General features: G+C 24.7%; 2 protein-coding genes across 3 annotated transcripts in view; one reads left to right on the top strand and one right to left on the bottom strand.

Moving 5' to 3' along the window:
• LOC126899005 (retinoic acid receptor RXR-alpha-A) overlaps positions 1-11,368 on the top strand; it is a 14,831-nt gene extending 3,463 nt beyond the window's left edge. Inside the window, exons 2-8 of one of the 2 annotated variants that reach the window (XM_050673465.1) lie at positions 5,666-5,789; positions 8,053-8,208; positions 8,987-9,152; positions 9,216-9,362; positions 9,430-9,562; positions 10,209-10,433; positions 10,515-11,368. In XM_050673465.1, the coding sequence (XP_050529422.1) occupies positions 5,666-5,789; positions 8,053-8,208; positions 8,987-9,152; positions 9,216-9,362; positions 9,430-9,562; positions 10,209-10,433; positions 10,515-10,777 (1,214 nt within the window). In that variant the 3' untranslated portion in view covers positions 10,778-11,368. Of the gene's footprint in view, positions 1-5,665; positions 5,790-6,127; positions 6,259-8,052; positions 8,209-8,986; positions 9,153-9,215; positions 9,363-9,429; positions 9,563-10,208; positions 10,434-10,514 lie in introns of those variants that run through there. The other variant, XM_050673466.1, reaches the window with a different exon arrangement.
• A 2,145-nt stretch (positions 11,369-13,513) lies between these two features.
• On the bottom strand, positions 13,514-16,087 carry LOC126899003 (transcription initiation factor TFIID subunit 5). Its single transcript, XM_050673462.1, has 2 exons — positions 15,022-16,087; positions 13,514-14,953 (listed from the first exon to the last, which is right to left on the bottom strand). The coding sequence occupies exons 1-2, from the start codon at positions 15,934-15,936 to the stop codon at positions 13,832-13,834; spliced, it is 2,037 nt and encodes a 678-aa protein (XP_050529419.1). The 5' UTR covers positions 15,937-16,087; the 3' UTR covers positions 13,514-13,831.
• Between the last annotated feature and the right edge of the window lie 45 nt (positions 16,088-16,132).

Below are 16,132 nucleotides of genomic sequence, written 5' to 3' on the forward strand. Positions count from 1 at the left end.
TGTTTCATTGGTAGACAGGCTGTATACCTTTTTCTTATAAATTAGATAAATTTGAGAATTGGATTAGGTAGTATTTATAAATAAAAGATCATAAGCATTTAAACGATTAAGATATAAACAGCGTTTTTGGATTCGTAAGAGCTATGTTTAATATATTTTTTCTTAAAATAATTTTCTCACGATTTTTTAAAATACGATTAGTATAAATTATTAGTAGAATCTCTTTAATTTTTTCTGTGAACTAATAAATATGAAAAATTTATTATATGATTTCTATTATAAGTATAATAAGCAATATTTTTATTTTCATTTTTTACCCATTGTGTAATTTGCGTAAAGTAAATTTTTAATGTAATGAAATTTTCTAAGTTTATTAAAAATTAAGACATTTTATCGAAAGAAAAAAGTATTTACTGTTTAATAATAAATAACACCAAAATTTTTGCTGTATTTATTTATGTTTAAGTACAATGTCTAAAAATACCATAGGCGGTTACACATGTTGATCAACTCACGTGGACTTCTCATACCAATTTAGAGTGTAGGAGACTAATGGAATTGAATTTTAAATCATACTTATTGTATAATTCATTGATTTAGTATGTATTTATGAGTTATTCAACATGTAAACAACATATTAAAATAATTTGTTCAAGATTTTTTGTTTATATTACTGTCATTTTAGTTGCATCTAAGTTTTCAGTTATGAACAATAAATCACATTTTATCGAAGAATAAGCAATTTTTATGAAAATAAAAAATAGGCTTTTGTGAGTGTATTGAATTCGGAATTATATCTCAAACGTTTGTTTACATTTATTTGATACCTAATGTCTTTTTTTATATTTTGAATAACTTTGAGATACATGTCTATTACTTAAATTTATTGTTAAATTGTGTCATCATAAAAAATAGATATAAATTAGTTTTTAAAAACTTCTTGGAAGTTTAATAATCCAACCATTAGGCTTAAAAGATTGGGCTAGTGGTGGTAGCAGTGTGAACGTTTGATGACGGACACGGTTGACGTAGTTCGTCAGCTTAGTAAGCAGCCGCAGTTCAGACGGTAGTTTGTGGTGTGTGTGTGTGTGTGTGTGCCGTCTTCAAGGCCGCCATCGCCCCAGTAGGACCTCCTCTGCCTTCGAGCTTCCTATTTCGCACCTGAAGGTCAACTACGATCTCGGTGGACATGCACGTCACAACAGCGTGTATAGTGGTGACGGGAGGCCCGTCAGTGGGAAACTACGGGTTGGGTTATTATAACATGCTAAATATACAATGTCACGCGTGTATTATTTTAGCAACGTCTTTGTTTTATTATTATTGACGTTTACTAAAATTGATTTTTCTTACATATGAAATTATTTATTAGAATCTGTGGCGAATTGAGAGGGCGTACAGGAGAACGAGCTCATTTCCATAACCGTGCAATTCTGATATAAAAATATTTGTTAATCTATTTTTTATTTTTTTTTTTTTGCTCATAATCAGCTCAAAATAAATTAAAACATTTTCACCATAGCTTGTCAAAAGAAAAATATTATTCGTGCTCCTCTTCCCATTATGCATTTTATATACTGTTAATATTTTTTTCTCGACTTGTTTCTTTTATGGTATAATATTTGAAAATTAAAAAGACTGTTTTGCATTAATTTTCATTAAAAATTTAAATTTTGATACTGTCTTCGTGCGGGTGGGTGAAGTGGTGAGAAGCGTCTAGTCTGTTATGCGATAAGAGAATTACAATGAGGCTGAAAGGTAAGTTCTATAAAACTGTAGTAAATCCAGCAATGATGTATGATTCAGAGTGTTAGGCAGAAAATTGAATAGAGAATGAGTGTAGCAGAGATGAGAATGCTGAGAGAGAGTATAGGTTAGCGTTTATGTATACTTATGAATATCATACTTGGAGTATATGAGATTATGTCATCAATCTATAACAAATGTCTTGACTATAACCATGAAAATTCAACTTTAGAACTTATGTATAAAATTAGCCTAAGGGGCGAAGCTGCTACAAGCAGTGTGAGGTCGTTTACAATTATAGAGCGATCATCGGTGGTTTAATTGAAATCGATTTCAAATAACATTACTATATTTTAAAATATATTATCTATATTTATATATTTTTAAATAAACATATGTATTTTTAAAAATCTACTGCGAAATCTTAAATGTTTAAACTACTAACTGAATATTAATTACATAAATTTTAAATTTTAAATTTTATACTTATTTTAAAATCGTCACATTGACTTCTGTTCTGGGTGAATATTTTAGTACTTAGTATTTTCTTGTATTGTATTTTCCGTATTTTTATCATTTTGCATTACATCAATCCCGAATAGTAGAGTACCTGATAATTCACATTCTTATCAAATACCATTTCAACTAATATTTTTTTTTTGTGGTAAATTTTAGGAATACTTTTTTAATCACATCGAAATATTCTTTATTGTCTATAGTTTACATTTGTACTATTTTAACGACTCTTCATTCTTAACCGTCTATTAAATATCAATTAAAATATAAGAATTTTTAAACTTAATGTTATTTTTTTCAATAAAACAATTTAAAAGCAAACGTTTTATTTTGTTCTTATTCGAAAATTACAAACGACTTTATTTTTATAATATTTTATATTCAACGAACCGTTTTCTGGTTTTGTTTGTTAAAGTTGGCGATTTTTGACAGATTTTCTATTTATAATTTGTTAATAAGCATACAGTAATCATCAAGAAATTTGAATTTTCGTGTTTATTTTATGGTGTTAAACATTGAAATATGTATTTAAAAAAAGGACAGAATGAAACTTTCTTTTCGCGCTTATTTTTGGGATTATAGGTTTATAACTTTTTCTGTGAAAATTATTATCGTTTCAATTACGGATGCTTATTCAAATAATTTTTATGAAAAAAATCCGATGACTAAATTGTACTTCATTTGAAAATATGCTTTACTTCTATCTTTTACTCGAGGATAATAAACCTAAAAACAAAATCTGATTTACTATTCAGTTTTTTTTTAATACCGAATTGTCCCTTAGGTTAATTAATTAATTATAATTGGTAAATTTAAATCTGAGTGGCACAAAAATCAAAAGTATTACGAATAGTAATAACTGTCGCCCACGTATTTGATCATCTATCTTGTTTATGTTTATCTATATTGCTTTTCTAAGTTTGATTTATCTGATTTACATATATATATATATATATATATAATGATTATTAAAAAAATGTTGTATATCATTATTTTAATAATTTCTTAATTTATGCTGATCCGATCAAGACTTTATCATAAATAATGCACGCGAGTGATAAGACTTTTGATCGTCTCGCCAGTGGCACCGATCGCCCAATTTTACTATGACATAAGTCATAATAGATTTAAGGGTAAGTGCTCTTGTATGATTTAATTTACTAAGTACATTCATATTGAAAATAATATGATCACAAATATAATTATTTGGTTATCAAATTATTAATATTGATTGATATGTAAAGAAATAATCTAGAAAGTGATGCTTAAACAATAATATGGTATAATAGTATAACAAAATTGGCGTTCTTATTAGTTGGTGAAAGCTAATTTAAAAAAAGGAATTTTTTTAGAAAAACTTTTATTCGTATCAGCTACTTACACAAAGTTTGTTTGTCCACTAATTTGGATTCGGCTTTCCCTTCACAACTTTAAAGTAGATATACTGTATTCTTATTAAATATTTAAGCATCGGAAGTAAGATAACCTTATAAACTTTATCTCTTAATATTTAGGATTTTGTTTATTATTATTATTATTTTAGCTTAAATAAAATCATTACATTATAATTGTTTAAGTTTAACAATTGTAATTCCCGTGGAACCCAACCTAGTCAACTTTCACGCATATTATCCGAAAAGGGTCCAAAATATTATGTCAGGTCATAGCCTTGTCGGTACGGGCCGTATTTTCGTCTGTTTGTGGCACATTGTTGATCATTTTTAAATCGTAAATCAAACAAATTTGCACATAGTAGAAATACAATGGTATTACTGTTATGATATTACAATGTGTGATGTGACTCCCACCGTTCCCTGCAAGTTCGTTTCGTTCCATTATTAGAATTTATCCTATTGGAGCAGCTGCCTCAAGGCCATGCTGGCTGTATATTTATATTTTTTATCAATATGTTCTCTATTTCACAATCGAATTTTTTTGAACAATTCAATTTTTACAATTAAAAATGTTTATACATTGTATTACTTTTCAAAAGCTAATAATAACTTGGCTTCAGTTGTATTAAACTTATATACTGATGTAGTGTTTTGAGTTTTTATTGATTATGGAATATAAATGTTATAACTATGAATGTCTTATTTTTACCATAACTACCATTTAGTATTGCATCCTAATGTTATTGCGTAAAGATCCTTTTGATTAAAGCATCTTTACGCATTTACTTTTATTAGGACTAATATTTTTATCGTGTTTCTTTTGATATGCAATGTTAAAAATTAATTGTGTCACGTTTAAACTTTCTCACATGACCATCGATTTTTGACCAATAGTGAAATAATTACTACTTTTTTCCAATAGTTTTTCCATCCTGACTTTTTAACGCCTATTGTTGAACAACGAATCAAGGGCGTAAAAGATGATGATACCATTGTACAGTAAATGGATGTTCTCTCAAGGTCTCATTGCATTATTATATTATGTTGTGCATGCGTATTTTAACGTATGTGTAGTAGAGGTGAAGGCTGAGTTTTTCCGTTTGTAGGTATATGTATATTATTATATCAGCATAATGCCAAAAGCGGCGGTGTTATAGTACTCAGTTTAACATGCCTACAAAAAAACAATCGAGTTGAAACGAATCAAAATTCAACGCGATAAGTCAATTATGTAGGTTCCATGTAGTGGAATAATTTTTACTTAAAAATATCATACACTCATTAATGATTGATATACAATTTCTTTTTTGTATGTTTATATAATTATTTGACAAATATGCTAAAATTAAGTCGATAACAAAACTTTAGAACACTATCAAGGGCAATGTCATTTAGTGTGTGGATGAGGGTATCATCAAAAATTTTAATATTGCATATTATTAGCAATAGCTGGTATTTTTAAGGATAAGGTGTTCTAATACTTGCCACGTGCCAAATTCAGTTTTATAATTATTTGTTGCGTGTGGGTTTTTTTTAACAAAAAAATACTTTTCACTAATTTGTATTAAAAAAATTGTTAAGGTTTTAGTTTCAGAATAAATAAATTTGGGGTATTGAAAACGACCGTTCTTTTTTACTTCTAGTATATATTTTATTTCAGTTGCTATACACTTAAAAGTTTATTCCTATATATACACGTAATGAACTCCTTCCGTAAACTTTTCTAAATCCGCATTTGCGTTAATTACTTTTTTTTTTTTTCAATGCTTTTAAACAAAATAAAGTTAAACAATAAGATATACTTGACCACCAAATAAAGACGAAATAAAAAAAAAATGATTTTACATAAAAATTTAGCAAATTAAAAATTAATAGGTACTAAAAATATTATTGATGCAAAATATAAATCACAATAAAATAAACTAAATTAGGTTATATAATTTCAAATGATTTTTATTGTGATTGTAATAATAGTATTTATACAATAACTAATAGATTTAAATTTTCAGGTTTAAGATTGGACAATAATGTATCTTTGAGTTCAATGGGTCCCCAATCGCCGTTAGATTTGAAGCCGGATACGGCCACTTTGATGGCTAATTACAGTCCTCCAGGAGATCCTTTAAGTCCTGGGTAAGTTAAAATTATATAGTTAAAATTAATATTAAATGGAATAGAANGTAAGTTAAAATTATAAATTAATGTTAAATGGAATAGAACAGCAAATTATAAGTTGAAGATTTAAACTACAAAAATAAAATGATATATTACTTTCCAAGTAGCTTTATTTGTTTAATTTTAATTCGTCTGTTTTTCATATTTTGTCTTCTGGCGTTTCTTATTATAAACATCGGAAATAGGCCAATATTACAATAATGTGTGTTTCATAAAAGTGTAAACATTGTAACGTCGACTAATAAATTCGTTTTTTAGTATTCATTATTCATTTCGCTTACGTTATACTACATTCATAATTATTTTATCTTTTAATATTTTATAAATCAATTAAATTAAATTTTATTTTTTGAGGACTCGAATTTGGTATTTAAATTTATTCAAAAAAAATGTTCTCTAATTATTATACTATGTATTCTAGTAGCAGGTAACAAATTTGAGATTTTTTTTCTTAAAAATCTAATGTTTCTTTTGTATATGTGTAATTATTTATTTTTTAATGAAAATGTGAATTCATTAAGATTATTTTTTAAGATTAATTAAAGATTATTTTTCAAAAGTATTCTACATAAATACGGGTTATTTTAAATAATTTAAAATTAAATGAAATTTTAAAAAAATTCGTAATTTATGTTTCTTTAGTGTTATTAAAAATTATATTGAAAATATATTTTTAAAGGCTTAAAATTTATAAATATTAATTACTTAGCACTGAATTTAATTTATATATTGAAGTCTTACTTTTAAAATACGTTTTCTTTTATAATTTTTAACCTCTTAATATTATGATTGTAATTCGCCTATGTACGAACTTACGTATGTATTTTTATACACCCAGAGAAAAACCTCGATCTATATAATAAATTCATTGTTCAATTTGATAAATATATCATTACTATTGAATCTGTGATATATTTATCAATATGATAATTTTTTTTCTTGTCTTGAACAATAATTATTTATAAGAATAATTATTTTGTTCGTATTAATAAAACATTATCATAAACCCTTGATAAAATTTCTCTATCAAAATTGATTGAGTTTTTTCTTTGGGTGTATACCGTTTATGTTACAAGATTGATTTTAATTTTTAACTATATTTTATAAGTTATAATTATCTAAAATTAATTGATTTAGGATTTTTACTGCTAATAGTTAAAGAGTTTAATAAAGGATTTTCATAAAATGTAATATAAAAAAAAAAAAAAAAAACAGTAACAAAATAAGACGATACAAAAGATCTAGAATTTCATAAAATAATTAAAATGACTTATGTTTATTTAAATTAATTTGGAAATCGTAATAGCTTATTAAAAATCGTTATTTAAATAATTCAAAATTCCTGAGTATCACATGTATAAATTATAAAAAAAAAAAAATTAGCCAAATTTTCTATAGAACTAAAATTTTACCTTTTTAAGAATTAAATTGATAAATGTAATATTTCATAAATATAACCCACATGAATGTAATGTATGTTGTAATTGAGTAAACAAAAAAAATATATGGTCATAAAGTTTACGCCTGCATGAATATTATTAAATATTTAACCACTTTAGAAATTTGTATATGGTTAGGAATTTATTTCAAAGGAAAATATTTGCATGAAGAATTCTGAAAAAAAAAACACATAAGTTCACATATTGTTTAAAGCAAAATTAGTTTTATATTTTAACACGTACAATGTAGAGTGGTCCTTATTTATACTAAATAAGGTGATTTTTTTTTTAAGCAAATTTTATGCCAAGTGATCGGAATTTTGTTCTATACAGCATACAGAAAATATTAGTGAATTTTGAGCATCCTAGGTCAACCCTTTCACGTGCCTCAAAGGGGTTGAAAATTGACAAAAAGATGTCAGTGCTGACGTTAAATTTTGTTAGGCCCATGATAAATAATTTTATGTGGACTTTTTATAATTTTCTTTTATAAAAAAACTTTTTTTTTTATGCTTGTAATGCCCTTTTAATCATAGATTTCTAGGCATTTCCTACTGTTCCTTATAGCGTATTATAGTAATAAAATTAATATTATATAATAATAATGACATTAATATAAAATATATTAGGTTATGAAATTTTATAATCTTCACCCTGGTATTATTACTTTCCATATTTTTTTTTTTTTTTGTAGTATAAGTTATTAATAGGAATTTATGATTATTAATCTACAAAATTTGAGCTTTTAATAAAAGATATTGTTTTTAATTAATTTTCTTCAGACTCTATGGCTTAGATAGAAATAACATGATGAATAGTAACTCATGTAATAGTCAAGATTCACCTAACTATCCGCCTAATCATCCATTAAGTGGATCAAAACATTTATGTTCAATATGTGGTGATCGTGCAAGTGGTAAACATTATGGTGTTTATAGGTATGATATTTGTATTGATCAACTATTAGCTATATTATACATTTTAATCATTTTTATAATCATAATAATACATCTTATATTTAATGATATAATATAAATTAAAATTTTATTCATTAAAAACTTTATGAATATAAATGTAATTAAAATATTAATTTAATCAATCATATATATTTTTGTAATATAGGATAATTAAATAACTATGCCTCACACAATATCTTTACAAGTATAAAATGAGAGCTATATATAAATGTTAAGAGATAAAAATAAACATGCCCCTCTTTTATTCCTCCTGCCCTAGTATAAAAATGCTAATATCTTTTAAAATATTCTTTAAGAGTTGACCAGTCATTTTCCTAATGAGATCATTTTCTATTTTTTAATCTAATTAAATATGTATGTTTTCATTTAAAAATGTAGATATTATTTTAGAGATAAGAAGGGTAGGACTATTCTTTTTTGAAATTTTTAAGAATAGGATACTATTAACTTCTAAAAAAAAAAAATATTTTATATATATTGCTTGAGGAATAGTTAATCTAACACTCTGTATACTATTTAAAATAAAATTCATGCAATTTTCTGATTAAATAATTGGAGTCATAAAAAATTGTGTTCTCTATTTTAATTTTATTAAATTTTAAGTGTATTATAAGATTATTCAATTTTTTATTTTTAAAAATTTCATAATGAAGTTGTTTGTTTTTCTTAAAAAAATTTTTCTTTTAATTTTAATTTAAAGTATATTAATTTTACTGTGCTATTTTATATATTTTGATAGTTGTGAAGGCTGCAAAGGATTTTTTAAAAGAACAGTTAGAAAGAATTTATCATATGCTTGTCGAGAAGAAAATAAATGCATTATTGACAAACGTCAAAGAAATAGATGTCAGTACTGCAGATACCAAAAATGTTTGACAATGGGTATGAAAAGAGAAGCAGTCCAGGTATTTTAATTTATTGTATAGGATTGCTTAACGTAGGTAAGCATTTAAATTTCTACTGATTAGGAGGAGAGACAGCGAACAAAAGAAAGAGATCATATGGAAATTGAACCCACCAGCAGCTCTAATACAGATATGCCTGTTGAACTAATTTTAAAAGCTGAAAATAAAGCAGATGCAATTAAGACTGAGCAACAACATATCGAACAGCAAGTGAGTTGTATATTTTACAAATAACATTGATAAAGACAAAATAACATATTATTTTATCAAATTTTAGCATCCTCAACATCCAGTTGGTGCCATTTGTCAGGCTACTGATAAACAACTTATACAACTTGTTGAGTGGGCAAAGCATATACCACATTTCAAAAGTTTGCCATTAGGTGATCAAGTTTTGTTGTTGAGAGCTGGTCAGTAAATTTTTATTACAAAACGTTAATATATTTTTTTATAGTATTTTATACTATGTTGTTTAAAATGAAAAACTATGTACAAATTCATATTGTAGTATTCAATTACATAAATTATTGATAATTTTATATAAAAAAAGTAAGTATTAAGTTAACTAATGATTCATTCTATAATAATATATAAAAATAAAAATGGCTTAATTAATTTTTTATTACTTACAGAGATCATTTTTTTTAAATGAGTTTTCTTAGAAATATTAAATAATTTATCATCTTTAGATAAAAACATCTATGAAATCATATTATAAAGAATAAGATAGAAGTTCTTCTACTTGAAAATATTTAAAAATATATTTCATTACTTCTTTTATTAAAATATTAAATATGTATCTTACCTCTGTCATTCAAGCAAACAGTCACAATCTTATTTATAATGTATAAACAAAATATAAATTATAGGATATTATTTATATAATATTCTATAGCTAATTGTATAATGATTAGTATATTAGAGTTAAATCAGATTTCTCAAACTTATTTTATTTAGACCAAATTAGTACACATAGTCTGTGTTATTATATATGTTTAATTTAGAAATACATGTATGTACTATTGAAGATTAATTAAATATTGTGATGTTTTGTAGGTTGGAATGAATTGATGATTGCCGCATTTTCACACAGATCTATAAGTGTAAAAGATGGAATAGTTTTAGCTACTGGATTAACTGTTTACCGAGACTCTGCACATCAAGCTGGTGTTGAAGCTATATTTGATCGTGTTCTAACTGAATTAGTTGCTAAAATGAGGGATATGGGTATGGATAGAACTGAACTTGGTTGTCTAAGAACAATAATTTTGTTTAATCCAGGTATTTTATTATAGCTTTATTAATAAATAAATAGAAGAGTAAATTTTCCAGTGTTAATTAATTATAATTTTTTAATTGTAGGCTCTAAAGGATTACAATCAGTAAATGAAGTTGAAATACTTAGAGATAAAACATATGTTGCCTTGGAAGAATATTGTCGAACAACACATCCAGAAGAACCTGGTCGATTTGCCAAACTGCTATTGCGTTTACCTTCATTGCGTTCTATTGGTCTCAAATGCCTTGAACATCTTTTTTTCTATAAACTTATTGGGGATTCACCTCTTGATACATTTTTAATGGAAGTCCTTGAATCATCACATGACATGCAAGTAGGTACATGATTTAAAACTATTTAATGACTTACAAATACAACAATTCCTCCATTTATGAAATTTATTTGTTCAAATTAATTTATTTGATTATATATAAAAAAATTATAATATTATCTATTATTATTTTATAGTTTTATAAAATTTGTATTTATTGTTTGCTTTTTATATTTAGAATATTATAAATGAATACTATTTTTATTATAAACTATAAACATTTTAGCATATTTATAATATAATTAACTTCATAAATTGTGAATAATTATTATTAATGTAAATGAATAGTTAAATTTTCATTTAATATGTATGTATTAAAAATAACATCTTAAGAAAATAAGAATATTTTAAGTGTAAAAATTAAGTAATAATTTTCTGTACATCTCACAAAATATGTAAGAACTGATAGCATCATGTATTAATAATATTCATTTGAACATTGATACTGTAAATTTTAAATTAGAAGTTAACTTGAACTTTTTTCAATTTTTTTGTCGTAAGTACTTAATTGTTGATTATTGTAATAAATGCAATGTTAAAAAAAAAAAACTAAAAAATTATTCATTATATTGTACTATAAAATAATAAATGTAACATATATTTTAACTATTTGCTTATTTCATACTTTTAAAAATACATTTTTATTTGAGTTAAAATTTGATTAAATTATATAATTTTATCTAACTAAATATAAATAGTTAACATGATAAATATTATTAATTTCAATTTTTTAATTATCTAAAACCAAAGGCAAGAAAAGTGGCTCTTAGTAATTAAATTTTATTTTTATTACAAATATTTATTTTACTCAAGGGTATTTAAGTTATTACACAAGTATATAGAAGACAAGGTGTAATAGATGATTAACCCAATGAAAAAATGTAAGCATATCTACCAATGGCCAATTTTCACAATCGATTGTTTTATATTTCTTCAAATAATACCATGTTTTAATAAATTGAAAGTTATAAAATAATTTTATTATTAACTCTGGAAATGAAACCAATTATTAATATATTTTATAGTATAATATTTATAAAATAAATATTAATTAGGAGTTATTATGTTTTAAAGTTCTACTTTATAGTTTATTATTATATTTACAAATTATTTAATTACTGTTGTGTTTTAAATTAAGGTATGTATTTTGTTATGTTAAATTAAATGAGGTTTTCTCTGAAAAAAAATGTTTATATCCAGAATATAATAGAATTAGACTATGAAGTATGAAGGTGTAAGAATTTTACTTAAATTACTATATAACTTAAGGTTCCTAGAATTTTTTTTTAAATATTTGTTTTTCTGACCATTTTTATTTCAAATTTTGTTTAAATATTATTATAAGGATATTACTTCTTTGGTTTTAAACACCATATTAAAAAAATTGCTATTAATGATAATGTGTAATAATTTCATTATAATAGTATGGTGCAAGTGTAAAAAATATATAATTACCTATTTTAGAAAATAAATGTCGATTGTAATTACTAAAATAATAGTATTTTTTAACCATCCTAACTTTAACATCATACATTTGATAACAAATTATACTGTACTATCAGTGTTATTTTTTATCTTTTTGAACTTAAAAGATTGATGAATTTTGATCAATACGATTTTTAACATTGAAAATGATCTTTCTACATTGGTTAAAGTAAATGGTGCATATTTAAAATACATTAAAATGTTTCAATTTTTATTCAAATGTAGATTTAGATTTTAAGAAAAATTTTAAATTAATGAATACACATATTTTACTAATGTATGGTAGTGATGATAGTGTGATAACGTTTATTCCATTGAACTCAGTATAATAAAGGAATAGAACTAAAATGCAAAAATACTAATATTTTGTGAATATATTCCCCAAAATTTATTTAAAAATTTGTCAAGTATTTTTTTTTTTACCTTCATCTAAAATAGATTTCTCTGAATTGATTGGAAATAATATGTACTAATAACTACAAAAATCAAATATTGGAAATATAAATATCAAACTTCACATATTTATTAATAATGTTATGAAACAAGTTTGTAGTTCACTTGGCATATTTTAATAAGATGCATAAAATTATATAAAATTACATGAACTAAATTAGAATTAATAATTTTGTCTGTAATACCAGTATATTTCACCTGACTTCCCAGACATGGAATATATTTTTACTATTTAAAACTGATTAATGACTAAAATAATTCTATAGTTAATTATTATTAAAAAAATTTCATGCAGTATTTTTCAAATTCCTTTCTCCCTTTTCCAAAAATGAAGAAATCTTCAAAAAGAATCTAGAAATTAATTATTTAATGAATTTTATTATGAAAAATAAGAATATTCATAAAATGTATCCAATTAGTATGAAAAAATTTCTTTTATCAGTATTGTTGATAAGTAATTACATAATATAATTATATAATTAAATATATAATATTTAACATATTAATTACATTAATCTTATAAAAATGTTTTTTTTTAATTCTATTATATCACATAATGGATATCATTATTTGGTAAATTAAAATAATGAAGTTTACTTTTTTATTGTAATCAAAATATTATTTAAAAATTTGTAGAATTGAATTATTTAGGGCTTTACCATATTTATTATTATAATAATAGATAATTATTGATCTAAAAAATTAATTTTGGACTATGAGATTAAATTTACTATATAATACATTAAAACTATTTAAATGAGTAAATAAATTTAATAATAGATAAAAATCAATACAATTTTATAGTGATGTACTTTATATAACCTATTGTAGTGATAGAAGCCTTACTTTTTCAATAATAAAAATAAATATGGTAAGCTTAGTATATAACACTATGTTAAGGCTAACGAGTAAAAGCAAGAAATATTTAAAGACAATTTTAGTCTGCATACATATTATTTTTAGGCATTGTCACTACACTTTGTATATATTACAAAAATTTAATAATTTACATAAGTGATTTCATTCCAACATTATTAAATAATTATTATAGTACATAAAGTATAAAATACAACATACAAAACAATACTATAAAGTCGATTTTTTAATGTTTTTAATAAATATATATAATAACTAAGAATTTAATGGTAAATGGTGATTATGTTGAGAATTGAATGCACAAACACAAAACATAATATTTCGTCTAGAAAAAAATAAATGAACTACTGGAGAATTTTTTGTACCAAATGCTCTTAGTAAATATTTATTACTATCATTTATAACATTTGGGTTATGCACATTCATATCATCTAATGATAGATCTTCTAAAATTTTTGAATAATCCCATAGCATTATTTTACAGTCATGAGATCCTGAAGATAAAATAGTACTGTCTCTACTAAATGTTATTGTATAAATAGGCTCTTTGTGACCCGTTAACATTGCTAAAAGGTGTCCATGGGCAATATCCCATAAAAGAACATTACAGTCGTTGCCAGCTGAAGCTAAAACACGACCCTCATTAGAAAAACATAAAGTAAGTATTTCTCCTTTATGTCCAGTCATCAATCGTACCTGTTCACCAGTTACACAATCCCATAACCTTACTGTTCGATCACTTGAACCAGTTGCAATATAATTTGAGTTAGGATGAAACTGACAACAGTCAACATCAGAAAAATGTCCACTAAATAGTCTTAATGATTGATAACTATCAGTTGCCCATAGTCTTGCAGTACGATCTCTACTGGCAGTTGCAAAATAATAACCATGTGGACTAAATCTTACATCCCAAACAGGATGATAACTACCTTTATAAGCTACGAGACATGACCATAATAATAAACTCCATAACCTTATAGTGCAGTCTTCTGAACATGATAACAATAAAGTTTTATCAGGGCTAAATGATACTTGATATACAGGTCCATAGTGACCAAGTAATGTTCGCATACTTTCTGCTGATCTATCATCTAAAATTCTGTGCATTACATCATCTGCTTCAAGGTCAATATCTTGAAGCTGTTCAGCTGTCTTCATTGCCCTCAATTTCTGTGGAACTAAACTCCATACACGTATTCTACTATTAGCTAAACCTACAGCTAACATTGTAGCATCATCACTGATTGTTGCACAATTGATAGCATTGGAACAATTTAATAATGTATAACAACAAATAGATGGCAATGTTTCAGGGCTTAAAGCAACCCTTTTAGCAGAATCTAAAACAGCCTGTATCTTCATTTTTTTGTCAATCTGAAAAATTTTAATTACAAAAAAATTAAAACTTTTATTACAACCTAATAAATTAAATATAAAATTACCTCTCTTAATTGGGGTAAAGCCATTCTATCTAAAGGTGGTGCATTTGGATCAATTTTGGTTTTTTTAGATAGTAAAGGATTACTTTTAGATTTTTTTTTCTTAGGTTTTTCACTCTCTTGTGCGTCTTCTTCATCTTCATCCATATTCACTGCAGCTGCAGTAATTTGCAAATCTGGTTCTTTCATTAAACCATAGTAAACTCTAGATTTGTTATCCTGTCGTGTTCCTTCACCAATCATTCCTCCTGCAACTGCATCTATTTGTTGTTTATTTCTAGCTATTCCTTCATATACATCAAAGAATAAATTTTCTTGTACAATATCTAAAAGAACTGTTTGTTTTTTCTCTTTTAAATGACGTTTCAAAAGAGATAAAGTATCTCTAGACATTCTGACAACAAATTCATTAGACTTGTAATTACTGACTAAAGTATTATCATTCAATTCCTCTTTTTTTGTAATAACTGCTAAATTCTTTATATCATTTTGATAATATGATTCTTGTCCTGGACCAAATTTTTTTATAAATTTGACTGCTTCAGCTTCATAGCCATTACAAATCAGATCTAAATACATGTGAACAAATACAGGATACAAAACGCATCCTAATTCATGTTTATAAATATCTAAGGAAGTTTCTACAAATTTTGATAATGTCAAGTACGCGTTTTCGTAGACAGATGGATCACCTTGAGATTTATATACATTGAGAGCATTATTTACATCCAGTTCAGAAGTGTTATAAGCAACATCCGTTAAATTAGCTTCTTTTTTCAGTGTCTCTGCTGTTATATTTAAATTATATTTCTTTAGAATTTTTAAAGCTACACACAAATTTGTTTTTTTTTCATCGGGTTCCTTTGAAATTCCTTCAATTACTGGTTTAACTTCTTGCTTAATATTTTCTTCCATCATTCTATATAATTATTAATTTGAATCGCTAAGCGTTGGAACTTTGGAATTAGAATTGCAACAATTTCCATAATCAAAACAACATTACAATTCCATATCAGTAATACCAACTACAAAATTTACAACAAAGTATCATATTTATTTGTAAATATTAGTAATTCCAACTAATGAATAAATAGACATAAACGTCAAATATTGA

This window comes from Daktulosphaira vitifoliae, unplaced genomic scaffold, assembly GCF_025091365.1.
Source record: "Daktulosphaira vitifoliae isolate Bord-2020 unplaced genomic scaffold, ASM2509136v1 Scaffold_2, whole genome shotgun sequence".
In the NCBI taxonomy this organism is placed as follows: Eukaryota; Metazoa; Arthropoda; class Insecta; order Hemiptera; family Phylloxeridae; genus Daktulosphaira; species Daktulosphaira vitifoliae.